Here is a 27,914-nt window from a genome sequence, read left to right as displayed (position 1 = left end):
AAGTGTAGCAGGGGAGGGGAATGAGCTGAACTGGTGGCAGCACCGCACAAGCCTGAGTGAGAGATGGCTGGAGCTGCAGGGCTGTCAGGGCTCAGTAGAAGCGCCAGGATCAGCACCAGGAGGGTTGTTTGGTTTTTATTACCCCCGTCTGCTGGGTGGTTGCAGCAGGTTTTGGTCACTTCACATGACCCTGGGACACTGTGACTGTCATAAATATGAATCAGTTGCCAAGCATCTGAATGTAAATCACAAGACCCTGGAGATGCTGCAACATTCCAGCTGATTGGCGCTTCTTCTGGGCTCAGCAGAAGCACCAGGATCAGTACAGAGCTCCAGCTGGAGCCTAGTGCTGATCCTAGTGCTTCCACTGAGCCCTGACAGCCCTGCAGCTCCAGCCATCTCTCGCTCAGGGTTGTGCAGTGCTGCCACTGGTTCAGCTCATTCCCCTCCCCTGCTACCACTTTTCTAGGATGGTCACGTACCACCTGCCAGGTGCCAATGTACCACAGGTGGTACTCGTACTACTGATCGAAAAGCCCTGCTCCAGCTAACCATGGAGAGGGATTAAAAAAAATCAACAAGTGGCTGATAGAAATGAATTGCTAAAGCTATTCCATAAACAGTGGTTGCCTAAATGTTCTGGGTCTTCTACTTTACTTTTCAGTCCTTTGGAGAGCATGGGTCAGAAGCAGAAAAAGACAGAGATGGGTAACTCTCCCAAATCTGTCTTGGTAACATCTATTCCAATTAGAACTGTGCAAACATTTTTTTCTTCTAAATTCCTCCAACCTCCCAAGAAAGAAAATGCACTAATCCAGGAAGTGACGATCTCACAGCCAACCTTGTGGTATCTGGGAAGCTCTCAGAAATGTTTGACTGAGGCACATGTGATTATGAGCAGGCGAGAGGCTCACTGGGACAGTCATGTCATGTGCATAAATCTATTATCTCCTAGTGATGGAATAATGGTATTTCTGCATGCAAGCTAATTTGTCCTGAATTAAACAAACAAACAAACTGTTGAATAGACAAGTATATAGCTGATGGAATAATGGTATTTCTGCATGCAAGCTAATTTGTCCTGAATTAAACAAAGAAACAAACTGTTGAATAGACAAGTATATAGCTGATGGAATAATGGTATTTCTGCATGCAAACTAATTTGTCCTTAATTAAACAAACAAACAAACAAACAAACAAACTGTTGAATAGACAAGCATGGATGGAGTATACTTACAGTATATGTTTGGAACATAATTGTGAGTCTGCCGCTGAAAATACCAACACATCAAGATTTCCATTAAATCAACAACTAAAGCCAACAAAAATGTCAGGGATATCTGGTCTCAAAAAGCTTGAAAAATTGCATCAAAAAGGCAGGCAACATTCTGACCTGGGGTGCATTTTTAAGGACTTACTGAAGTACATTTTCCTGTGGGAAAGTTGCTTACAAGCGTGAACTTGTTATTTAGAAAAGTCCCTAAAACAATGCATACCTTTGGAGCACTAAGGAAAGGCATTTTTATGCAAATCTGTTCTGCTAAGTTTGTAAAGAGGCACAAATTAGAACAAATGATCAGTCAGATAGGACATTCAGTGAAAATCACATTAACAGATCCACCCATCCATATGGAAGTCTAAGCTTCCATGAGTAAGCATAATTTTCTTCCTGCAGGTAATCATCATTCCATGTGGAAACAGATTTTGATGTGACTTACATTAAAAAAAAGTGCTGGCTCCACCCACATATGTTTGTGGTGTTATTGGCACCTGAAGAAACATCATGTTCACCTGAGTATTTGAATCAGTTGTCTCTAGGATTAACTAATCTTTTTATACATATTTCAGCTTGGCGCTATTATATGATAGCATTTTGGCAAATGCATATATTTGTGGTTTTAAGACAGCCAAACTCTTTCTCTCTCTCTCACACACACACACACATACAAATGCACATCTTGGTAGAACGAATTTCTCCTTCAATCTTATCTTAGAGTAACAACAATTCTTTAAATGTTGATCTTTCATGTGGCTAAACTAGCATAAAGAGGAGCTGTCAACACAGACACAGTATCCCAGGGTCTAGACTCTAGAGCAGGGGTGTCAAACTCAATTTCACTGAGGGCCGCATCAGCATTGCGGTTGCCCTCCGGGGGCTGGGTGGGTATGGCCAGGATGGGCGTGGCCTACTGTGTGGGTGTGGCTAGAGTGTGAATGGCCTACTGGGTGGGTGTGGCCAGCTCTACATCGTTTGCATCAATAGTGCCTATGGGGGCCTGGGCAGGAGTGGGACAGATCCGAGGGTCTCTGGCAGAAGGAGGGTCTCTGGGCCAGGGCCAAGGCAGTGAGGGCCGTTCCCTCACTGTTTCTAGGATGGCTTCGCGGGCCACATGAAACCACTTTGTGGGCCGCATCCGGGCCCCGGGCCTTGTGTTTGACATGTCTGCTCTAGAGATATTTTTATACCATTAGTTTTGTAGAAGAGGAAATAACAAATTGCCTCCCATCCTGATATGAACATTTAATAAAGGGATAGCCACAAGGTACCTGTGTGTCAAAAAAATCAAAAATAAAAATAAAAATGGCAGCTGTGACCATGTACTCAAAGCCTTGCTTCTTTTTTTATATGTACAATGACTTTCACACCCACGTCCTAGAAAATTTGCCTGTTCAGTAACACAAAATGCTGTCTAACGTGTGTGACAAAAAAGAGAGGGCTGGGCCAAAATGCCAAGTTTGTCTTCTCTTGCCAAAAGGAGGTCATGGGTGTCCTTAACATTTATACTTGCTGATTTATACAAATGCAAATTTATAAACTCATCTGTAAATAATATTTAGGCTAATTTATATAGAGGCAAACTCACCCATAATTATAATTTAAATATTAATATTAATTGGGAGGCAGGTTAATAGGGTAACCCATGAAAATGTGAAAGGGTGGATGAGCAACTTGGAGCTCCCTGCTTTCTTTTCTTAGAGGGCTTTGAGGCTCCTTTGCTTAACTTACTAAATGCTAAACTGCTCTCCATATTTTATCTAGAGCAGACATGTCAAACTCATGACGTCACGTGACATTGTGCAATGTATTGGGACGATTTTGCCATTGCCGGCAATGGGGTAGGCGTGGCTTCCAGATGACACGTCTGGCCTGCAGGCTGGCAGTTTGACACCCCTGATCTAGAGCCTTGTGCTAATCCAGATTGTTTGATTTAGCTGTGGTTCGGTGTGTCATGTGAATCTAGAAAACTGGATTGACTAATTGGTTCAATTAATCTTAGGTAAGGAACAAGACCTCTTAGTTAAGGAACAAGCCTTGTGATGATGCACATGGCAGAGGCAATTCATAAGACTATATGCAAATTAAAAAGAATGTTGGGTCCTTGGTGCTCTCTGAGCTTGGTGGTTTTCTTGAAAGTGTAACATCATCAGTACTAGAAGGGATTGGGGTTTGCTCTTATTTTTATATACTTGTGCCTTGCCTTGTCAGCGTTGGTGGGAGTGTTCTTAGTGGTTCCTTGATTAGGCTGTTGTTTACTGTTAGCTTGTTTGTCTCCTTAACTGTTTAAATTAAAGAGAAAATGAAAACATAGTTAATAGTGTCATGGGAACACTACTTGTGTTCTTGGATAAATAGGGGACATCTTCAAAGAGCTCCCTGACCTTTGATAGCTGCTTTAAAAAAGACCTGTTCTACATTAATCAGGACTTGCTGAGGCTACCCAAATCATTCCAAAACTCACTTTGCAAAGCATCCCTCTTTAAAGTTTTGAGAAAGTTACATGTTTGGAAGGCTTCCTAGATTTTTTTTTGTTTCTGTTGTTGTTGGTTTCCTGTGGCTTGTCTGCATGAATATGTACGCACTTCCATAGACAGAAATCTCATTATTTAATCAGCACTTTCAAGAGGTCACAGCTTCCTCATTTGCTTTGAAAAGACACATTTTGCTAATTTCTTCTCCTTGAAATCCTTTGCAGAGCCATGGATCTCCAAGCCACACTTTTGGATGTCTTGGGAAATTATAGTCTGGAACTAGTTACCCCAGTCCTGCTTGGATCCTTTTCACTCAGTCTTTGCAATGAGATTGAAATGATATGTTTTATTCAACAATTTATAATAGCACATAGTCATCCTCTGGCTTCATGACACTTCTGTTCTTTGCAAAGAAGTAACTTTTTTAAAAATATGCAGATTTCAATAGAATCTGTTGAAGCCAATGACTCTTGATTATAATAAATTGCAAGTTGTTGCTTCTGTAATGCAGCAAGCATGTGATCATCAGTAACTCCTCTGAGTTTTATAAAAAAATGGAATGCCTAATTCCATCAAAAATGATAGCTATAAATAAGAAGGATGTGCCTTTCCTTAAAATTTTTTTAGAGCACCTTAAATGTGGAAATATGCAAGGTGACAGGAACAGAAAGCAAGCTCCTGACAACAGGAATTATTTGTGAACTGGTTTGGCCAGCCAAAGTAGCATCCCCTGCAGAAAGTATTGTAAGTATTGCATTTGGAATTTAAAATATAGGCTGCATTTTGAATGTTAGGCTATTTGTCTTGCAATGGATCCACCTGGGGAGGCTCTTATTATAATGTCAACCATCTGATCATTATGTGACAGAAATTAGACTTCTATAAAGCTTTTAAAATTCGCAGTATTTGTGAAAATCATACAGATCCAAGTCATCATACTGACTTAACTGACTTAAACAATGGGTCCAAAATCCAGGACCCATTACTCCCATGGGACTGAATTTGGCAAAGTTGTGGCTGTTTCAGAGCAGCTGTGCTAACACATGGCCATGGATAGCTGCAGTTGCATGATTGTCCTTTCTAAATAAACAAGATGAAGGAGCATATCTTTGCCCTCCTGGCCAAAATTTGAAATTTCTTAACTGCGCAGGTAATAATGAAAGAACGAAAGGACTTAGAGGCCTAGAGTCAAGATAGGATTGGCTGGGGGTGGGTGGGCACTGGAAGTCCATGAGTGAGCCCTGGAAAAAGGGGGCTTTGGGGCCATATTTGGATGGAGAGTGGGGATGCCATGCAAGTGTTTGAAGGATAGAATCAGTTTTTTTGCTTCTTAGGCTGATAATCCATAAAATGTCTTTGATCAATCACTAAGCCAGTCAAAATTATCTCTATACAAACACTTACCATTTCTTTGGTTACCTTAGAAATGATACTCTGTGATTCTACTTGGGGAATGCTACTTGGAAGTTACAAGACTGAGTGATTTCATCTATTACTTACAGAAATTATGTAAGATGATGTATTCTATCATTTCCTGCTCCTCAATGCAGGAGAAAAATATTCCTCCCTACATTTTTTTAATTTTTATTTATTTTTTATTTTAATCCCATTTATATCCCGCCCTTCTCCGAAGACTCAGGGCGGCTTACAATTTAAGCACAAACCAATGTGCTTAGCAATAGCCTTCATTCTATGCATATGCCTGCTTATTAGGGCTTTCGCCCCCCCCCCCAAGCGGCATTATTACAAAGTCAGCTTATTGCCCCCAACAGTCTGGGTCCTCATTTTACCTAACTCAGAAGGATGTAAGGCTGAGTCAACCTTGAGCCTGGTGGGATGCGAACCTGCACTAATTGCAGGCAGCTGGTGTTACTTAAGGAGGCATTAGCCCACTGCTCCACCAAGGCTCCTCCTTACTTGTCCCTACTTATCTTCCCTTCTCCTGAATAAACAGTGAATGAAAAACAAGTTTGCTTCCTTTTCACAAACATGTAAGAAATAATAGATGCATCTTTCTGTTGTGGTAGAATAACGTTAGGATTGAAATGAAAAGGAGTGATGAGTTTTACAAGTTTTAACTGGATAAGAAAAGAACCTGGGTACAGAAATGGCGGGGAGCACTTTGGTTACCTAGGAAATGTATTTCTTCAGTCAGGATATGAAAATGAAGTTCACCCAAGTAGGCTTAATGAAATGGCAGGAATTCCATAGGAGACCTGGTGGCACAGTGGTTAAAGTGCAGTATCGCAGGCAAACTCTGCCACAGATAGGAGTTCAATCCTGACTGGTTCAAGGTTGACTCAGCCTTCCATCCTTCTGAAGTCAGTAAAATAAGAACCCAGATTATTGAGGTCAATATGCAAATAATGTTTCTACATTGGAAACCACCTAGAGAGTGATGTAAAGTGCTATGGGGAGGTATAGAAGCCTAAATACTAATACTATTGCTATCTTCAGACTTAACTAAAGTTGGTTTGAAGAACTTCATAAAGGAGTTCTGTTTCCCAGTTATTTAAAAACTGCAGCAGCAAGTTTCCTGTCCCCCCCCCCAAGTTGGCAAAACATGTGATTTCAAAAAAAACCACACAAGCCTGAAGACTGCACTCTCTGGATTTAATGATAGTCAGGAATCAGCTACTTCTGAAGGCACACTGTAACATCATCACCATCATGCTGGTTACAACAATGGCCACAACAATAAATGTATTGAATTGAATTTAATATAGTTCTTTTCACTCATTAGGACAAAAGATCTGCCTTCTGCAGATGTTTTGCTTTGGATAGGTTTTACCTAAGTCCTAGTTTTATGTGCTTCATATAATTAAACTCCTTTCAAAAACATATTTACAATTATTCTGAAATAGATGGTCTTGCTATTCTCTTGACTTTTTATTAGAAAAGATAGTATAAATTCAGTAGTTTAGATTTTAATCCTGAGGCTCCATTGTGGCTCCTATGGTCAAAAGGAGGCACATGAATTCTTTTTTTTATTGTCCTACTTATTTTCTTTTGAAAATTAAAAATACCCTTGTTCTTTGTTTTCTCCACCATTTTTTCATGGACATACACATTGGTTCTTTGAAAAGTTTCTTTAAACTTCATCTGTAGATTGGGGATGCTGCTGTGTTTATTTTGTGAAAGGATAAATGCTTACCTGGAAGCCATTTTGTGCTTAGGTCATTCTCTAAAATTCCATTTGTTCCTACTGGTTCAAGATATTTGGCAGATCCTTGAGAGCTTAGTGATTGTAACAATTACACTCCCTTGAGGGTAACTGAATTCTAGTATTAGAGATTGACATTTTATATATGAGGGCAATTCAGAAATAAACCTCCGTTTGGTTATCAATGACAGATACTCGCAGATATAGAACTTTTATTATACACATTAGAAAATTACAACATTACATTACTTTTCGACATATTCGCCATTCGCCATTGGGGCACTTTTTGTAACATTTTACGAGGTTTGAAATTCCTTAGTAGCAGTTGCTCGGCACCAAATCTAGGCTATGGGTGTGTGTGTGATTCAAAATTTCTTGGGTGCGTCTAGCAGTGTGTGGGTGAGCATTATTGTGAACCAACACCACACTGGAAATCAGCATGCTCCAACACTTGTTATGGATGGCTCGTCTGAGTTTTTGGTAATGTTTCACAGTAGACTTCTGAATTGATGTTCGAACCATGCTCCATGAACTTCACTAGCAGTGCTCCTTTGTCATCTTCACATTTGAGGGGGATTTTCTATGGCACCACTTCCACTGTGGCATCGGGGCATGCTGACTTCCGGTGTGGTGTTGGTTCACAATAATGCTCACCTGCACACCACTAGATTCACCCAAAAACCTTTGAAGCAGTTCTGTTGGAATGTTTTTGATCTCCCTCCTCACCCCCATAGCCCAGATTTGGTGCCAAGTAAATACTACTAAGGAATTTTAAACTTTGTAAAACGTTATGACAAGTGCCTCAATTTGAATGGTGATTATGTCGAAAAGTAACCTATTGTTGTAGTTTTCTAATGTGTATAATAAAAGTTCTATATCTGCGAGTGTCTGTCATTGATAACCAAAGGGAGGTTTATTTCCGAATTGCCCTTGTATATGCTTCTTCTGATTCTTGCCCTACATATTTCAGTTCACCACTGCAACTCTAAGCCTGGGTGGTGAGGAAACAAGAATTCCATGTGATCAGACTTGATTAAGGAACGACACATAATTAGGAAACAGAGATGACATGATATTAAAATGAATTGTGGAGGCAGATGTGTGGACAGGTTGTGCTTGCAGGATCTCAACAGGACTGATTATTAACATGTTTGAAAAATGGGAAAAAGTTACTCACACGACATCTTAGAAGATGATTTGATTTTCATTCCTCCCACCTTTCTTTGCAAGATATGGCAGAACCAGTTTGCTTTGGTACTTGCCTTTTAAATCTAAATCTCAACCGATATGGTGCATCTTATTTTCTCCAGGTATGCCCAGAGTCACTTAGATAGTGAGATGGACAGTGCCTAAATTTGATATAAATCAATAAATCAATAAAACAATACAACTTTTCCTTAACCTTTTGACATATTTTTCCTCCCTATCAATCTGCTGTACCAACCTCGCTTCTGAAACCACTCATATTTGAGTTGTAGATAGAACATCCATCATATATACTCACAGATATTGTGGCTGATTCATGGTTTTTGTATAGGATTTCACTTCTACTGTTTAGGCTGATACAGCTGTAAGCTGATGACCCATTCAAACATTCTGGAGATCGAGCATTTTTATTATTTTTTAGGATTATATAACATCTTCATGAGTTCAGCGCAGTAAATGTAGTATTCTGTGACTTGAAACTATCAGAACTTTTTCTGCCCACTAACTTTTCCCTTCAACAGAACAGAGTTGTTGCTTGCCTATGAGTGATATAGCCATTGCTTCTAATTTATTTCCAGGTTCTCTATCTCTAACCAGGTTCACTGCTTAGTCACATCCATGAAGGGATGATGGATGGAAAGGCTGGACATGCAGAGAGATTTCTCCTTTTAAGAAATAACTTAGTAATAACTCTCCATATGAATCTTCTGGAATATGGTAGTAGGTAAAATTGACACTCTTATTTAAGAATGCTCCAAATTCAGCTAATTTTGGAACATCAGGGTGGATTTTTCATGGTGTTACAAATTGTGTTTGAATATTTTAGCATGTCAACAAGTATGATATGGCTTTTCAGGGAAATTGGAGCTAGTATAATTTCTCTGTTAGCTTAATATAAAATGGTTGAAAGCAAAGGAGTCCCTTAATTAGCACACCAGCACGTTGAAGTCCATGATCCTTAATCAAATTAATGTGAGTTTCATCATCAGCTGTTTGATTAGTCTACTTTTTAAAAATGTCCACGTCAGGTGCAAGGAACCAGAAAGGGCACAATGGACTGATGAGATCAATATATTTTTTGTTGCTCACCTAGAGAGATGAATCTTGCCAGACTGAAGCACACACACTACACAACTACTAAATAAATATTGCAAAATTTAGGGAGAATCTCCCTTCAGCCTCTTGCTCCCCACAAAAGACTATTCAGTTTCACCTTTCTCCTCAATTCAGTGTTAGTTTCCACCAGGGTCCCTCTAAGAAAATAGGAATATTATGAAGCAACCGTGTCACTTTTGAAACGTGGCATATGACAAAAGTATTGTTATCTGAATATTTTTGTTTTGGTGTTTCCGGTTATGCAGCACAATTAAGCCACAGCCTCGCCAGTAGGAGTGATAATTAGCATCTTGTTTAGTAGTCTTAGTTAAATGTCTGTAATGCCATTAAATATAAGCCTTGTGCTCAGCCAAGTAATTTGAGGGTTAGATGGCAGTTTATGTGCACAAAAGAGCATCTTTCTATAGAGGTACGAACCATCTCTACCTGACGTATGGGGAAAACCTCTCTCTTTTGAATATCATGTAAACTCTGAGAAGACTAGTGCGTCAATGCTGCAAACATTGACATGTTTTAGCACTGAAAATATACGAAACACCCTTTTGTTTAAACTGCTTTGCTTTGAATCTTGAAGAGAGGGAAATTTCAAACAGCTATCTTGAGAAGATAAGATTAGCCATGCACAGAAGGGGAAATGTAACTTCATATGTAAAACTAATTGGTGAACGTGATTTATGACATGTACCTGTAGTTAGCCACATCCTGGCCTCATTACAAGGAGGTTGCTTATTTGCAAAGTTGGACCCGGCACAGGCGTATCAGCAACTGCCTGTGGATGATGCCACGGTAGAGGCTCAAACAATAGTTACCCATAGAGGGGCATTTTGGGTTCGTCGCCTGCAGTTTGGGGTCAGTGTGGCCCCAGGGCTTTTTCACAGCGTGATGGAATGCACACTCAAAAATATTCCAGGTGTGTGTCCTTATTTTGACGATGTCCTAATAGCTGGGGAGTCAGCAGAAATATTAGCAGAACATCTAAGAGCTGTTCTTCAGTGCTTCCGTGAAGTGGGGCTGAAGCTCAAGAGAGACAAATGTCAAATAGGTGTGCCTGGGATTCCGGATAGATGCCACTGGAATCCACCCTGCTGACTCAAAGCTTAAGGCTATTCAGCAGGCTCCCAGACCTCAGTCAAAGGGGGAGCTGCAAGCATTTTTAGGGTTACTCAATTTCTACCATTCCTTCCTTCCTCATAAGGCTGCATTAGCAGAGCCTCTACATAGGCTCCTGGATAAAAGGGCACCATGGCAGTGGACAAGCATCCATGAAAAAAGTTTCAAAGCAGTCAAATCAATGCTGTCTTCAAACTCTGTGTTAACACATTTCAATGAGAAACTGCCTATCAGTATTGCATGTGATGCTTCATCATACGGGATAGAAGCAGTTTTGAGCCATCTAATGGCTGACGGGAGGCAAGCTCCCATAGCATACTATTCAAGGACACTTTCCCCTGTGGAAAGGAATTACGAACAAATTAATAAGGAGGCATTGGCCATAGTGGCAGGAATAAAGAAATTCCACAATTTCCTTTATGGGTGCATATTTATGGTCTTTACAGACCACAAGCCTCTTCTATGTTTGTTTACTGCAGACAAGCAAACCCCTCAGATCCTTTCTCCAAGGATGCTGAGGTGGTCAATCTTTATGGCAGCCTACAGTTACAGGCTAGTCCATAAGCTGGGCAAGGAAATGGGCCATGCTGATGCACTCAGCAGGTTGCCCCTGCCTCATTCAGAACCAGACCCCGTACCTGCTGCACACATCCTGGCAATCCAGGATCTGCCAGACTCTCCCCTTCATGCAGCGGATGTGACTGCTGAAACAGCCACTGACAAAACACTCAGTTGTGTTTTGAACTGGGTGCTGAGTGGGTGGCCAGAAGCCAGTCCTGGGACAGAATTTCACAGCTTCATTAGAAGACAAGATGAGTTATCAGCATACAAGGGCTGCATTCTTTGAGGAAGTCGTGTCATAGTCCCACACACATTAAGGACTAGAGTCTTAGAATCTCTGCATGAGGGACATCCTGGAATAGTCAGGATGAAGGCACTCATGAGAAGCTGCCTGTGGTGGCCAGAGTTGGATAAGGATATAGAGGCTCAAGTGAAAGGATGCCAAGTGTGCCAGCAGTCCAGACCTGAAATGCCTTAAGCCCCAGTACATCACTGGGAAATCACACAAACCCCGTGGTCTAGGATTCATATAAACTATGCAGGACCCTTCCAAGGACAGGTGTTCCTCATTGTTGTGGACAGTTACTCCAAATGGCTGGAGGTAGCACCTGTCCCTACTATGACTACTGCCAGGACCATCCAGGAACTGTCCAGAATCTTTGCCAAGCATGGCTTACCTGATGTAATTGTGTCAGACAATGGGACACAATTTACTGCTTCTGAGTTTCAGTCCTTCTTAAGGACTAACATGATTAGACATGCCACATCAGCCCCCTTTCACCCAGCCTCAAATGCCAAGCAGAATGCATGGTCAGAACGACCAAGGAGTTGCTAAAAAGAATAGCATCTGGAGATTGGCATCATCGGTTGGCAGATTTTCTGCTCTGCCAGCATACAACTCCCTGCACATCTACGGGCTGCAGCCCAGTGGAACTGAGATGGGGATGTCGGCTGACCATGAAGCTGGACCGTCTCCATCTGGACTGAGTGGCATTGGATACAGTGCAGCCCAAGACCCTGAGGAACTTGCAAGTTGGCGACCAAGTTTGGGCAAGGAACTATGGACAAGGGGCACTGTGGGTGGTAGCTGTGGTTTGAAAGGTGTCAGGACCACTGTCATATGCAGTGATTCTGGAAGATGGTCGGGTGGTTCGCCGCCACATTGATCAAACCCTGGCCGCTGATAGAGAGGAGAGCCAGGAGTTGCCTGACAGCTGCAACGTGCCAGAGTCTTCCGGTGCTTGCAAGACTCATAGAGACATGGAGGATGTTTTAGCCTCAGGTGAGCCACCACTGAATGAAGGAACTGTGCCCACAGAACAGAACTTCCTTGTGGACCAGTTTCCAAGTCTGTCTGGAACTGCTCCATCCATGAACATAAGCACAGGTCTACCCGGCCAACTCAGCTGAAAAGACACCGGTCTACCCAAAGTGAGTGGGTCAAAGAGCCCCGTTCTTCCCAGTCAGTCAAGGGGGCTGGTAGACTGGGAACCTCTGTGGCGATCAGAACGGTTGCAGAAGCGGCCTGCCTATTTACAAGACTATGTACATTTTCTGAATGTGTAAGTTATCTAGGGGAAAGGGGTGTTGTGTATTAATGTAATTTTATATGGGCAGTTATAAAAGGTTAACTGCTAAGCTTGTAAGCCACCCTGAGTCTTCGGAGAAGGGCGGGATATAAATGTAATAATAATAATAAAAAAACCTGTTGTTGTTAATTCAAATCCTTAACTGTCTGTCTATCATTTTGCAAGCTTGTGTAGGTGTTTGCTTGATTACAAAGCCAAATCCAGCCATTTTACTCATAACAATTTACTGTAAACTAGCCAAAGCATAAAGTTGACCCAATTTTGAAAGATACTACTCAAAAGATAAGCAGATTAAGACTTTGCTTGTGTGGTTAGGCCCAAAAGAAAAGTTGTATTACTCCCCCTGGTGCACAGTATCATCCCTGTTTATACTTCTTTTTTTCTTTTTGTATAATTTTTGATGTTATATTTGATTTATTTTATGGATGAATTTATTTGTGGGGGGGGATTGCTTTGTTATGTATGTTAGCTATCCAGAGCCTTTGGGAATGGTCATGGCATTAAAACAAAACAAAAATACATATACAAGTTGTTGTACTTATATGAACAAAGAAATTTGAAAACCCTGAATAGTGTTCTTATACATTTTGAATCATGAATCCACTATAAAAATGTCAACAACACTTTTCTCCAGCTGGAGTATGTTTCTATACTAGATTGGTTCATTACCCCAAGGAAGTTCATAATTATTATTTTGCAATCTACTAATAATGTATTTTAAATCCATATATTGTGGACTAGCCATGTCTGTCCTATCTCTTCTGACTTCAACCCCTTTTTCTCCCACTATCCTCTATTTGGATCTACTATTGGTTCAATTGATGTGACTAAATAACTTTACATAATGAGAAACTGATAGAACTTCGAATGTAATCATGACACATTGCTACGTTATTAGTAAAGGCCTGTATCTTTTGGTACAGTAACCCAGTCTGACTGCTATGTGAGTTTATACTTACCTACCGCTTCAGTGAAAAGGATGAAGACACAGACCATCAAAGATTCCAAGGATCCTGTGTGGAATGAAACTTTTCATTTCAGAATTCAGAATAAAGTAAAGGTAAGGTAATTCTTGGAGCTGTGTTCCAATACATTTAGAAGGTACCATGTGTGACAGGCTGTCCTTGTTTGAAGCCAAGATGGTAGGTGTCACTGTGCAATTGAAACCCTGCCTCCTTTTATCTCTGACACATTTAAGAAAAGGCTGGGCTTTGATCGTTTGATCACAGCTGCCATATTGATTTTTTTTTTACATTCATCTCCGCTCCAATCAGATGCCATTGAAGGCCCAATTTCTATGAGGAAATTCTTATATTTTTTTTTGATGGGGAAATCTCTTTTATGCTCAATATACAAATAATAACGTAGAGAGGCTAAAACTATGAAATGAGACTAGTTTTGATAAATTCATGACTGGTTGCATACTTTTAGAACAATATCTCTCAATATTTCAAGTTCTGCTTGCTATGTCACTTCAAGTAAACATAAAACAAACAAAAGGTCTTGACTGTGAACCAATCCATTCAACAAAAGATGAATTTCCAAGGGTATTCAAGAATCAGACCCTCAGGCAGTGGTGGGATTCAAATATGTGAACAACCGGTTCTCTGGGTGGATGCTGCTATTGGAAGTCCATTCTGGGCCTGGTCAACAAAAAATTAGCTACCGGTTCTGCCAAAGTGGTACGAACCGGTTGAATCCCATTGCTGCCCACAGGCAAGACATAATGCAACAGTGGAAATTTGCCATTTCACCTCCCTTGTTGCCTCACAACAAACAACGACATACACCCCTGATGTCTCTTGCACTCATCTTTCAAGCATTTCAAACAGCATATGAAAATACCCTAACTGTATGGTGCATTTATTTGCAAGATTTTCTCTGTTGCCTCCACATGTCTGTCTGGGCACAACAGCTTTATTCCATCTATAGACACAGGTGGAGAGTTCTTTGTGCAAATCTACAGAGACCAAAACAACTGGGAAAACCCTCAAGGCAGAGTAGGCCTAACTTCTCCCCATTTCTTACTTGTAAGAAATGTTTGTTCCCTGGATGGATAGCAGTTATATATAAACTGCCCAGAGTCACTGGGAGTTGGGCAAAAAACAAAGAAATAAAATCTGGTTCCTTTTGCATTTTAAAAAAGTTTCCTGGAAAGCTCTACAAATCCATATTTAATTTCCTGTTAATAAAATAGAACTTTTCCATGATTACACTGCAGTATGTGCAATAGGATCTGAGGCTACTGGGCTAAATTTCACATGGGTTCCTACAAGAATTCATATCTTGTCATTTTATTGGCAAGTAAATTGAGATTCTAGAAAGAGTACAGAGAAGAGCAACAAAGATGATTAGGGGACTGGAGGCTAAAACATATAAGAAACGGTTGCTGGAATTGGTATGTCTAGTTTAATGAAGAGAAGGACGAGATAGCAGTGTTCCAATATCTCCCTCAAAAGAGGGAATCAAGCTATTCTCCAAAGCACCTGAAGGCAAGACAAAAAGCAACAGATGGAAACTAACCAAAGAGAGAAGCAACCTAGAACTAAGGTGAAATTTCCTGCAGTTAGAATAATTAATCAGTGGAACAACCTGCCTCCAGAAGCTGTGAGTTGTAAAGCACTATGAAGTGGTATATCAATCCATCAGAATAGAGCTGGAAAGAACCTTGAGCTCTTGTAGCCCCATCTGCCTGCTCAAGTAGGAGGCCCTATACCATTTCAGACAAGTGGGTGTCCAGTCTGTTGTTAAAAACCTTGAGTGATGAAGCACCCATGGTGTCTGAAGGCAAACAGTTCCATTGGTTAATTGTTCTCACTGTTAGGAAGTTTCTCCTTAATTCCAGGTTGCTTCTGTCCTCAATTATTTTCCATCTATTTTTTCTTGTCTTGCCTTCTGGTGCTTTGGAAAATAATTCGACCCCCCTCTTCTTTGTGGAGGCTCCTCAAAAAATGTAATACTGCTATCATGTCACCCCTAGTCCTTCTCTTCTCCAGACCCATTTTTTGCAACTGTTCTTCATACGTTTTTGTCTCCAGGCCTTTTATCATCTTAGTTCAGGGGTGTCAAACTCAATTTCATTGAGGGCCGCATCAGCATTGCGGTTGCCCTCAAGGGGCCGGGTGGGTGTGGCCAGGGTGGGCATGGCCTACTGGGTGGGCGTGGCTAGAGTGCGTATGGCCTACTGGGTGGGCGTGGCCAGCTCTACATCATTCGCATCAAGGGTGCCTATGGGGGCCTGAGCAGGAGTGGGACAGATCTGAGGGTCTCTGGGCCAGGGCCAAGGCAGTGGGGGCCGTTCCCTCACTGTTTCCAGGATGGCTTTGCGGGCCACATGAAACCACTTCGCGGGCCGGATCCAGCCCCCGGGCCTTGTGTTTGACATGTCTGTCTTAGTTGCTGTTCTTTGCACTTTTTCCAGAGTTGCTCTTCTTTGCACTTTTTCCAGTCTCAGTGGTATTGCTAAGTGCAGGGGTAGGCAACCTCGGCTCTTTTATGACTCATGGACTTCAACTCCCAGGAATTCTGGGAGTTGAAGTCCATGAGTCATAAAAGAGCAGAGGTTGCCTACCCCTGACTAAGTGCTAAGCTAAGCTACTGCTAAGTACTAATAGCACTAATTGCTAGTAAGTGCTATTGCTACATACAGTATAATTGCTCCATTTATAATTGCTCCATTGCAAAGAAATGTTCACTCTTGTGTTGCCTAACAACAAATGAAATATCAAGGGGGAAAAATAGGCTGAGGCAGGATGCTAGCCTAAGTCATGGATAGAATTCTGAAGTTCTTTTTGTTGTTGCTTTCTCCAGAATATTTTAGAATTTAATGTCTATGATGAAGACAAACTTACAGAAGATGACCATCTACTCACTGTTTTGTTTGATGTATCTAAAATCCAACTTGGAGAAACTGTTCCCCTGAGCTTTCAGCTGAATCCAAAGGTGATTGCTAAACTTAACAAGCTTGCTTCTTCCACTTGAGGGAAAAGACACATTTCTCTTAGTTTTCACAACCTTCTCGCTCTGCTAATGTGGAGCCATATTAAAAGTGGATGTTTTGTGGTCTGCATAAGATAGTATTTTTCATATAATATATGTAACTTATGATCTACAGCTAGTCAAAATAGCTTTTGTTTTGGATTATATTTGTGGGCTAAAAAAGTCTTTTCAATGGCAGAACTTATTTTCAGTAATGACAGTAAAATCATTACAGAAAAGCCCACATGGGTTTTCCCTGGGACTTAATGGAAGCATGGGAAGTCAGGGTAGCTACAGGCCATCAGACAGGTGATTCAACAATGAAGAATAGGACATTCAAATAGATGTAGTAACAACTTGCTTAATTCTTAATCCATTACAAATACATCTAAACCAAATACTTTTTACAGCAGTCTAAATTAATTAATAATTAATAATTTAATTTGTATACCGCCCTTCTCCCGAAGGACTCAGGGCGGTGAACAAGGCAATACACAATAAAAATAGAATACAAAAATTAAAAAGCCATTAAACCATTATGCCCATAAAATTAATGAGGACTGGTAGAAGATAAATGTAGGATTTGGAGAATAGAAGAAAAACTCAGGAGATGTTTCTCCACGTTATCACTAATGTGAGCTGTATCCATTCTCCTTTAAATGTTTCAGTTTGGATTTGAGAAATTTTTAGACAAATCAGGAACATGGACACCAACGTCACTCCAAAGTGATAGCCATACAAATAACCTTTAAATTAAGACAGATTAATAATAAACTAATTTGCCCCATTTATTTCCATTTCTTTTTTCATTTTTGACAGCAGATCCTTTATCAAGAGCATAGTCACAAAGATGAGACAAATAATAACATGAGTTATGTGCAAATTGGGTGTTTTTATTGATTTGTTGTGATGTCTGTAACAACACTGTGGCTTCTACTGGATGTCTCTGGTTTGAAATTTGACATATAAAAAATTACAACAAATATTTATTTTGTTTTTACTTTTCTACTTCTAGGTATATAGATCACTCTATCTGTACAATATTCAGTAAATATTATACATAAAAGACAATGTATTAGCTTGTTCAGTTATATTCATTTCCCTGAATTAATCATCTATATTTAACTTGTGGGTGCTCCTGGGGAAAGACCTGGTTGCATTGTATGTTTCTGCAAAGGAACCTTGTTGAAGAATTCAAGCATTGAAAGGACTTATTCCTAAAGGAATGTGCAGAAATGTGTAAAAATATGAAACATTGTATTTATTTTATATTTTCAGGGCAAGGAGGAACTAGAGGTTGAATTCATAATGGAGAGCTGGTAAGAGCAAATACTGTAACCATAAAAGAGTATTACCAGCAGAGACAGCTTTCTTTAGACCTTACCTACTAGATACTACTGTCAATATGCATCCAGATTTAATTCATCTGGCAATAATAGAAGAGTGTCATTTTCATCCGTGATCATAGTAGCTCTAGTAGCCCTTCCATCTTGCTTCCATTTTCTCTGGAAAGAATACCATATAAAGGGCTTTTGAGCTACGCCCAGATACTCTTCGGTGGAGACATGATCCTCCTCACTAAATCCGATGAATATCTAGTTAAATCAGTGAACTATGGAGTTGACGCATGGAAGATTATAAATATGTCAGAATATTTCCCTGCTTGTTAAAACATTGACTGAAATAGTGTATTTTTTTTCCGTTTTCAGCCCTGAAGTTCCAGAAAAAATTCTTACCAATGGAGTCTTAGTGGTAATTTTGCTATTCTACTCTAGTTCTTGAACTGAATAGCTGGGAAAGGGAAGGGTCTTAAACTAAGGATGCTCAGCTTCCGTCCATCCTAACATTCCTCTGGGTGATTGGCTAGAACTTGTTCATTTGGACAATTTACTAAAACACATGCCTGGGCAAGAAGAGACATTCTAAGTGCAAGCTTCTATATCAGATCTTTCCCAGTCTGAGGGCTAAAAAACAGCAAATATTTGTACTGCATTCTTTTTGATATTGGTATGAAGACAGCTATCAAGAAATTGCACTCAGATCAAGCTTTGACCCTCAACCTATTCTATGCACTTATATATTATAAAAATACATTGTCATGTTTATAGATATTTGCTTACGATAGCTTGTTCTAAGGCTTAAAAAGGTTAGGACAAGAGTTTGTACTTCTATTGCTCAAAAGACAATACCTAGTTGGAAAATTGAGCAATGTGTTGCCATGTGTGTCTGTAAGATCTTGCCTTCAGGAAGAAAGATGCAAATAACAACAACAGCACCAATATAAAGATAACCAGGTCACAATGAAAAAAACACCTAAATTCTGTATTTGGTGTGATTATCTGAATTAGAACGAGCATATAAAATTGTACCTGTCCAAATTTATCAAGCAAAACAGTAAAGAATAAAAAGAAAGGCAGAGAGAAAAGCATGCATGGAAGAGAAAAAAAGAAACAAATATAAAAAAAGATGAACCAAACATTTAGTTACAGTCTGACAGGAATGGGCCAGACACTCTCAGCCCTGCCCAACTCACAGGGTTGTTGTGGGGAATATGGCAGCACAGGAGATAGAAAGAGTATTATGTATATTCACCACTTTGAGTTACCTATAAAGTAATAATGAGGAATTTAAAAAAATCTAAAATAATAATATAGCAAACATATGAATTAGATTATCTTGGATACAGAAATGATTCAAATTGTTCCAGAGTGAAAAAAAATGAGTAACTGAGTGGATTCAAATAGATAATTGAAAAACAAATTACAAGTTGAGCCCATTTCTGAAGTATAAAATCCAGGAATCTCCTCTGTCTCTACTATTTCAAGACACACAGATACTTTGGAAGACAGGAAACAAGCAGATGAGCTGGACGTACTTTTAGATGTTGTATTATCTGATCACACAGTTTTAACGGCCTGGGGGCAGTAGGATGGCTCTGCTAGCCTTTCTTTCATACCTACTAGGGCTGCTTGTTGCTGGGGAAAGATTTACTCAAATACTTGTAAATTTAAATTCTAAACTTAGAAAAGCCAACCATGAAACATATCTTGCAATCTGGAAACAAATGGAAATTGACTAGAGGGTAGAAAGGGAAAATGTTTCAAAAAATTAAAAACACTAAGCTTAATTATTTCTTCATATGCTTCATTTGTGCATATTGTTATCACAGTGCTTATAAATATATCCTGTTCTTAGGGCTTGATGTCTTTTATACCACTTAAATTTCATGTCATTCTGCATAACAGACTCATAGGATAGAAGTATAAAAATGTATAAAATGTGTAAATGTATAAAAATGCCCCATACCACATCTTTTCTAATTACACTTTTTTATAACAAATCTTATACAGTCTCGTGAAGTTGCCTGTTTAGAAGTTCAAGTGAATGGGGGAAGAAGAAAAAGTGTCTTACCAGGTAAAATACAACTTTTGATTTTTATATTATTCAAGAAGATTGGTATCTTGTTTTCCTCTCTGCAAGCTGTTTCCTTCCTGATCTGTACTGAACTGCTATGATCCTATGGAACATTCAAAAACATTTTAATTGCATTAGTAACATTCCAGAAAAGTAAAACATTGACAAATAGTACATCTTCTCTAAAGCAAAATTCAAAATTAATTTGGATTAAATGGTGCGCCAGTTGCAGCCCTATCTAGACCGGGATGCCTTGCGTACGGTCACCCATGCACTCGTGACCTCTCATTTGGACTACTGCAACGCTCTCTACATGGGGCTGCCCTTGAGGACCACTCGGAGGCTCCAACTGGTACAGAATGCAGCCACGAGAGTTGTGTTGGGAGTTTCCCGATACTCCCATGTTACACCCCTGCTCCACGAGCTGCATTGGCTCCCAGTTGTCTTCTGTGTGAGATTCAAGGTGCTGGTAATGACCTACAAAGCCCTTCATGGCATGGGTCTGGAATACCTCAGGGAGCACCTGCGGCCGGCATCAACTTCCCTCCGCCCAGTGGCCCCCAGGGGGAGGGCGTTCTCTGTGGGCGCCCCGGATTTATGGAACCATCTTCTGGTTGAGCTCCGGATGGCGCCCGACCTTCGCTCCTTCCGGCGCGACCTAAAGACTTACCTGTTCGAACAAGCCGGCCTGGCCTGATGGGCGATGGGTTTGGGTTTTTATTGCTTTTTATCTATTTAACTTATTGTCATAGTTCTTGGGCATCTTGTTTAATCTCTTTTAATTTTTGTATTCTTGTCTTTTAACATGTATTGCCCTGTTCACCGCCCTGAGTCCTTCGGGAGAAGGGCGGTATACAAATAAAATTATTATTATTATTATTATTATTATTATTATTATTATTATTATTATTATTATTATTATTATTATTATTATTATTATTATTATTATTATTATTTTGACTTTTATTAGAAATTGTTGACAAACTCAACAATTTTGGGCCTTATCATTCAAAGCTTTTTGGATAATTGCTGATATGAACACATAATTAATACATTCTGTCATTTTTGCCATTTATTTTAGGCATTCCCTTCCCCATTTAATTTTAAATGTAAATTTTTATAGGCCTCTATAAGACAGTTGACTATATTAAATCTAGAAAAAAAAATTCTGCTGATCCAGTGGGATCAGAAAAAGGGCAATTATTTCCCCATCTCTCATACATTTTCAGAAGTCCTATAACACATACGTATATAAAAATATGCCAGTATATGTATCAATTTATTTTTATTTATTTCTATAATGGGACAGCTTTATTAAAATTGATTTATTTGGATTTTAAAAGACAACTGAACTTTTTAAAAGTATATGTAACATTTATATAACAGTTGCAATCAAATCTATTAAAATAGCAAAATTGTTACTACAATTCTGAAAGGAAAGTAGATGTTATTCCTGTTAGTAGAGAGGGGGGAATCTACTCTAAGGTTATTATTGAATTTATGGTACAGATGAAATACAGAAATGTAAAATTAAGATTCATAGCTCATCAACAACATTCATCAGAGAGATGTGAAACAATTGTGAACTGTGGCCTATCCCAAGCTTCACAGAACTTTTTGTGGTTGTGTTTGTAGTGTTCAACATTTAGCAAAATTAGGTCAGTTATAAACTCCCCACAATGGGGTGCTGCATATGGTTGTGCAGGATTGGCGAAACCTATAGAAAAAGATCTGATCTTTATCTGTCTCCTTTTTATCACTCCTCCCCAAAGATGTTATAAATAATTGCTTTTGTGAAAATGCAATAAAGGATGCAACATCCAGTGGAAAGTAATACCCCTTTTGATATGTACTGGCAAGTAATTACAATATGCTATTTAATTTCATCCTGATAGAGCAAATTCTGGATAATTCATGTTTTGAGAATAAAAATCTTTTTGCATCCTAGGTCTATGTTGAACTCTATTACTTAACACAGGGGCAATACCCACCTTACCTTTTCAGGGGTACAGTTTCCTTGCATATTCTAATCTGGCAATAAAATGAGAGAATCTGGAGCGGCCTATGAAAATTAGATGCCTGAGGCAAAGGATCACATGACATCTCCTTCCCCTTGGCAGTTGTATGTCACTTCAATACCAGAGCAATATCTTTCAACGCTGGGGTGGCTGGGAGGATACTAAAGGAAGTCAGCTTCCATATATGTCATCTTAATCTATCTTGTGGCAATGGCCAATCGTGAAGATGGTTATTAATTTCTTGATAATTCATTGTTTTCAGTATCTAATTTTGGTCTGTTACAAGTACTCTTAGATAAACTTTTAAATATCTCTCGGAACCATTTTGCATGATTTGATAACCTTCATATAATAAAGGGATCCCTAATCTGTGATGCTGGAATCCACATACAGACAGAATATGAGTTCGACTTATGTTGCTCTCCAATCTAATGATTGAATCAAATGATCAGGAATGAAGGTTTCATCACAGAAAGAAGAGGGGGATTAATTTCCTTGGTTCTTGTTAAATTCTGCATTTCCTAAAAAGCATTAAGTAGTCTTCAAAATAGTATGGAGTTGGGGTTGGGGATTAAAGGGGCAATTTACAAAAATATCTTTCCTTTTCCTTCCCCTTCCCCTTCTCCTCTCCTCTCCTCTCTCTTTTTTCTTTTTCTTTCTTATCAACAATTTTTTTCATTAATCTAAGTGGCATTTTCAATGTGTGCATATTTTCATAGGAGCATTAATTAATCTCAGTCTTGTTTTGTCTTTCATTTAGAAAGAACTTTTACTCTTTCAGTTGGTGGATCCTATGAAGAAGCTCAAAATCTCAATTTAGGTTACTGGCTTTGCCCTGCTTCTCCTGCTAAATTTCACTATATCAAATACAACCAATCAGAGCTTAACATTGAATTGCCAAGGCAGTTCTGTGCAGTAAGTTGCTTGTCTCCATGCTTATAGCCTGTGCCTATCTGAGAGTGTGTTGCATAGCTGTGTCTCCATGACTTTGTTGGGCCAGGGAGGCCTCCAGCAGCTGAGCCACTTAACTTCTGCTTCAACTGCTGTTCTAGGGGAAACTTTGCAAATAATCTCTTCCACCTTGATACTGTTCCCCAGTCCCGACTGCTGGATTTAAGGCACAGCTTGGTGTCTTTAACACTGTTACCTATTTTTACCCCACCCCATAAAACAATATTGACAATATTGAGACAGGACTGGGGTAGTGGTTGGAGCATCATTTTTTTATATACAGCCTCATTGGTGGGAATGAGGTAAGATGCTCAGTGGCTTAATGATTCTGGAGATGGTCTCAGCTCCGCGGTTTGAGCCCAAACATTGGAATGGCAGGGTAGGCTCCTGTCACTTGCCTCAGCTTCTGTCCACCTACGCAACTAGATAGGTACCACTTGGGTGGGGAGAGGAGCTGGTGCTCTGTGCATGCAGTCAGATTCCTGAGGGCTCTGAAAATTCCTGGTTGCAGCACCTACTTGTGAGGCAGTCCAGGAAGAGAGGGGGCCTTGGGTGATGCTGCAGGAAGAGCCATACTTTCTCTCTGTTGTGAGGCCAACTCACCCTCCTGTGTTGCACTTTGGAAAGGGTGCAAGCATGTACTATAACAGAGCTGGTACCTTGGCAAGCCAAACTGCTACTCTACAATTGCATTGTGGTCTCCTGGATATTGAAATAGCCTCATATGCTAATAATAATAATTGGTCACAATGGTCAATTTCTTGGCATCTGTTTGAGAATGCTTATCAGTCAGTACAAATGTGACTTTGGGGATTGGGTGGGAATACCTTATAATTATTGTAATTATAATTATAATACCTTATAATTTGATGCTTTGGGCTGAGATATGGACTGCCATCAGTAGTCAATCTAGAACAGACATGTCAAACACAAGGCCCGGGGGCCGGATCCGGCCCGCGAAGTGGTTTCATGCGGCCCGCGAAGCCATCCTGGAAACAGTGAGGGAACGGCCCCCACTGCCTTGGCCCTGGCCCAGAGACCCTCCTCCTGCCAGAGACCCTCAGATCTGTCCCACTCCTGCCCGGGCCCCCATAGGCACCCTTGATGCGAACGATGTAGAGCTGGCCACGCCCACCCAGTAGGCCATACACATAGCCACGGCCACCAAGTCAGCCACACCCACTCGGCCCCTTGAGGGCAACTGCAATGCTGATGCGGCCCTCCATGAAATTGAGTTTGACACCCCTGATCTAGAACACTTCCAAAAATCAGAACAAGCCCAAAGTTGCTGAAGTCCCTGCTTAAATAGCTTGAAGGAAATTAGTGGTGAGACAACCAGTGGTCATTCTACTTCCTGGGCATCAAATATTCCTTCATGATTACCACAGCTATTTTAGCCCCAGTCAATTCCTTGTCACACCTTTTTCCTAACAGACATTAACTTATTTATTCAAATTCAAATGACTTTATTGTGGTATTAACCAGCAAAACTTATTTTATATGCAGATTTCCAGAGAAAGTAATGAATCAACAACAGTTCCCTTGAACTCACTTCCAATAAAGGAGAAAGTGAAGATAACACAGGTGAGAATCAGCTGTTGCCTTTTTAGGACAAAAATATGCAAATATACTTTTAGTTCAAAGGGATAATATGAAAACATGGGTATCAAGAGTGGGCAAAAATTGGGCAAAGAGGGCCAGTGACTTCACATATGTGACTATATCATAATGTTCAATGTTTTTGGCTTCTAACATGCCATTTGTACCATCAGCTTCATAGGAATATTTTTTAAATTCTTTTTTATTATTCCTGTTGTTTGATGTAACTTTTAAGTATAGTCTGGAATATGCTACGTTTTGTAGCATTATGCAGCACCAGAGAGGAGGGAGGATATAATTGATTAAAGTGTTTCAGATTTACCAAATTTTCCTCATAAATTATTTCAGCTAAGCTTCACTTATTGCATTATGATTAGGTTCAACAGTTATTTTGATCACTAGTCAATCCTGAAGTAAATCTCTAATTGTTGTTTTTTTCCCAATCTGCATAATTTAAATAAAAAATTAATAAGAAACAAAGATCTACAATGTAATTATGAACCTATGACTAACTGAAGTCTTGTTAGATAGCTTTTCTAATGTCTTCATCAATTTATATCTGGTAAATCTGTTTGATTCTTTAATTCTTTGTTCTATGCTAAAACTTGGATCTAGTGGGATATATGTGACTTAATTTATCCAATTCTAAGATAAAGCTTCCAATTTGCAGTGCTTTAGGATGAGGGCAATTGCTTGTGCTTAATTCTTTGCACTGGAACTCTTATTGAGTCACCACAAAGGTATCAATTATTGAGAAAATGAAATGTCTTCTGAGGTTGAAAGAAATGAAAGCATAAAACATCATCTCGCATTTAATCATCTTTTATTCCTTACTTTTTTTAGGACAAAATAATTGATTTGAGTGTGAAGGCAAAGGAATGGTAAGGAGACATTTTCTAATCCTGAACAATAACTTCACACATATTGTCTAATTCTTTTGGTCTTAATGGAGATATTCTGTGATGAAAAACTGTGAAAGCTGTAATTATTTAAGAACACCTGCTGTTGTGTAGCCAGTTCTTTGCCGGCATTGAGCAAGACGGAAGGTTCAAAACAGCAACATGCTTTATTGAAGGTCAAACAGAACAGAAGTAACAAGGGAGCTGCTGCGCAGCTATTTATACGGTTGGCCAATAGGCGGCAACCAATAGGTTTGAAGCATAGGTTTCCCGCCCAAAGACCTACTTAGCCAGCTGGAGTCAACCAGTCTGTGCCAGCTAGCAACCGTTACAACATATATGTGAACTAGAACTTAGCAATTGAATGCAGGCAATTAGCAAGCAGTGCAACATGAGCAAACACTTCCAACATATACAAAAGGCCAATACATTACACCTGCTATCTCCTGCACCCTTTCAAATTATGTATTTAGAGACAACTAATGGCTGCATTTGGAGAAGTTATAGGATTTCAAACAGCCATACAAGATTGGAACAAAGGAAAAGAAATAGATACATTCAATCACTGTGACACAGCTTGATTGAATCATAAAATCATAGGGGTTGGACTGACCTTGGAAGTCTTCTAATCCAGGGGTCCCCAGCCCACAGATTCTGGACTGGAACCGGGCTGCAGCCTATGAGGAACCGGGCTCCACAAATGAGAAGCCCCATACACACACATGGGATCCAGACAGCTTGCTAAACCATTCATTCATTCGTTTGGCCGTTTGTTCATTCATTGTTACCCATTTTGTTTGCATGTGACTCTGGATGGCATACACAATTAAAGTTACCATCCTTGTTACTTCTTGACTCTTTTGGCAATTGTAGTGCATTGATGGGTCAATCTGTAATCTACCAAGATAACCAGATTCATCTCACAAATATTGTATATAGGTAATTGTTGACTTATGAACACAATTAATCCCAAAATTTTGGTTGTAAGTTATTGGAGTCATAAGTCTAGACATAATGTGACTGGACTCAATTTTATAACTGTTTTTATGATGATTGTTAAGTGGGTCACAATGGTTGTTAATCATTAGGCGACTCACATGGTCTTAAGTCTAAATCCAGCTTATTTATTTGCGGGGGGTTGGCCATTTTTTCTCCCAAAGCAGCCAAAACCCTCACAAAACATTATCATGTGACCCCAGGATGCTGCAGCTGATCATAAACGCAACCTGGTTACTAAATGCCCGAAATGCAATCATGTGACCATGGGGGTAGTGAGGCAATCATAACTTCAAAGATGGGCCACAAATAACATTTTTTGAATCCATTGTAACTCTGAATGATTGTTAAACAACTGGTAGTAAGTTGAGGACTGCCTATGACATGTACATATACATCTACTTTTTTCCTGCTTAAATGCAGAAATTTACATTTCACAGAATGTAATAACATTTTGTTGGATAGGGCTCAATGTTCCAATTTATCAAGAAGGAGGCAATGATCTACTTCAGGGCTTTTCAACCAGTGGTACAGGTACCACCTGTGGTACATTGGCACCTGGCAGGTGGTACGCGATGATCCTAGAAAAGTGGTAGTGGGAGAGGGGAATGAGTTCAACCAGTGGCAGCACCGCACAAGCCTGAGCAAGAGAGGGCTAGAGCTGCAGGGCTGTTAGGGCTCAGTGGAAGCGTCAGGATCAGCACCAGGCTCCAGCTGGAGCTCGGCGCTGATTCTGGCACTTCTGAGCACAGAAGAAGTGCCGATCAGCTGGAATAATAATAATAATAATAATAATAATAATAATAATAATAATAATAATAATAATAATAATAATAATAATAATAAGTTGGAAGGGACCTTGGAGGTCATCTAGTCCAAACCCCTGCTCAGGCAGGAAACCCTATACCATTTCAGGAAAATGGCTGTCCAGTCTCTTCTTAAAAACTTCCAGTATTGGAGCATTCACCACTTCTGGAGGCAGGTTGTTCCACTGGTTAATTGTTCTAACTGTCAGGAAGTTTCTCCTTAGTTCTAGGTTGCTTCTCTCCTTGACTAGTTTCCATCCATTGCTTCTTGTTCTGCCTTCAGGTGCTTTGCAGAATAGCTTGACTCCCTCTTCTTTGTGGTAGCCCCTGAGATATTGGAACACTGTTATCATGTCCCCCCTCGTCCTTCTTTTCATTCAACTACACATAACCAATTCCACCAACCGTTCCCTGTATGTTTTAGCCTCCAGTCCCCCAATCATCTTTGTTGCTCTTCTTTGTACCCTTTCTAGAGTCTCAACATCTTTTTTACATCGTGGTGACCAAAACTGGATGCAGTATTCTAGGTGTGGCCTTACCAAGGCATTGTGTTGTTGCTGCATCTCCAGGATCTTGTGATTTCCAATCAGATGCTTGGCATCATATTTATGATTCATATTTATGATGGTCACAGTGTCCCAGGGTCATGTGAAGTGACCAAAACCTGCTGCAACCACCCAGCTGACAGGGGAAATAAAAACCAAACACACCCCGCACCCCATCCCCGCTGCCAATCCTTAACAGAAATGCTCACAACA

General features: G+C 39.9%; 1 protein-coding gene across 1 annotated transcript in view; it reads left to right on the top strand.

The window, feature by feature from the left end:
• The window catches only part of LOC310642285 (cytosolic phospholipase A2 epsilon-like), a gene marked incomplete at both ends in the record, with an annotated part of 51,238 nt that overhangs the window by 8,244 nt on the left and 15,080 nt on the right, over positions 1 to 27,914 (top strand). The window contains 8 exons of the mRNA XM_083365902.1: positions 13,419 to 13,555; positions 16,306 to 16,437; positions 17,752 to 17,792; positions 18,183 to 18,225; positions 19,824 to 19,887; positions 22,666 to 22,820; positions 24,363 to 24,440; positions 25,299 to 25,336. Coding sequence (XP_083222028.1) covers positions 13,419 to 13,555; positions 16,306 to 16,437; positions 17,752 to 17,792; positions 18,183 to 18,225; positions 19,824 to 19,887; positions 22,666 to 22,820; positions 24,363 to 24,440; positions 25,299 to 25,336 — 688 coding nt within the window. The remainder of the gene's footprint in view (positions 1 to 13,418; positions 13,556 to 16,305; positions 16,438 to 17,751; positions 17,793 to 18,182; positions 18,226 to 19,823; positions 19,888 to 22,665; positions 22,821 to 24,362; positions 24,441 to 25,298; positions 25,337 to 27,914) is intronic.

Source organism: Vipera ursinii (genome assembly GCF_947247035.1).
Source record: "Vipera ursinii genome assembly, chromosome: 1".
Classification (NCBI taxonomy): domain Eukaryota; kingdom Metazoa; phylum Chordata; class Lepidosauria; order Squamata; family Viperidae; genus Vipera; species Vipera ursinii.
Note: the sequence above shows the minus strand (reverse complement) of the source record. Positions and strands in the feature narration are given on the sequence as shown.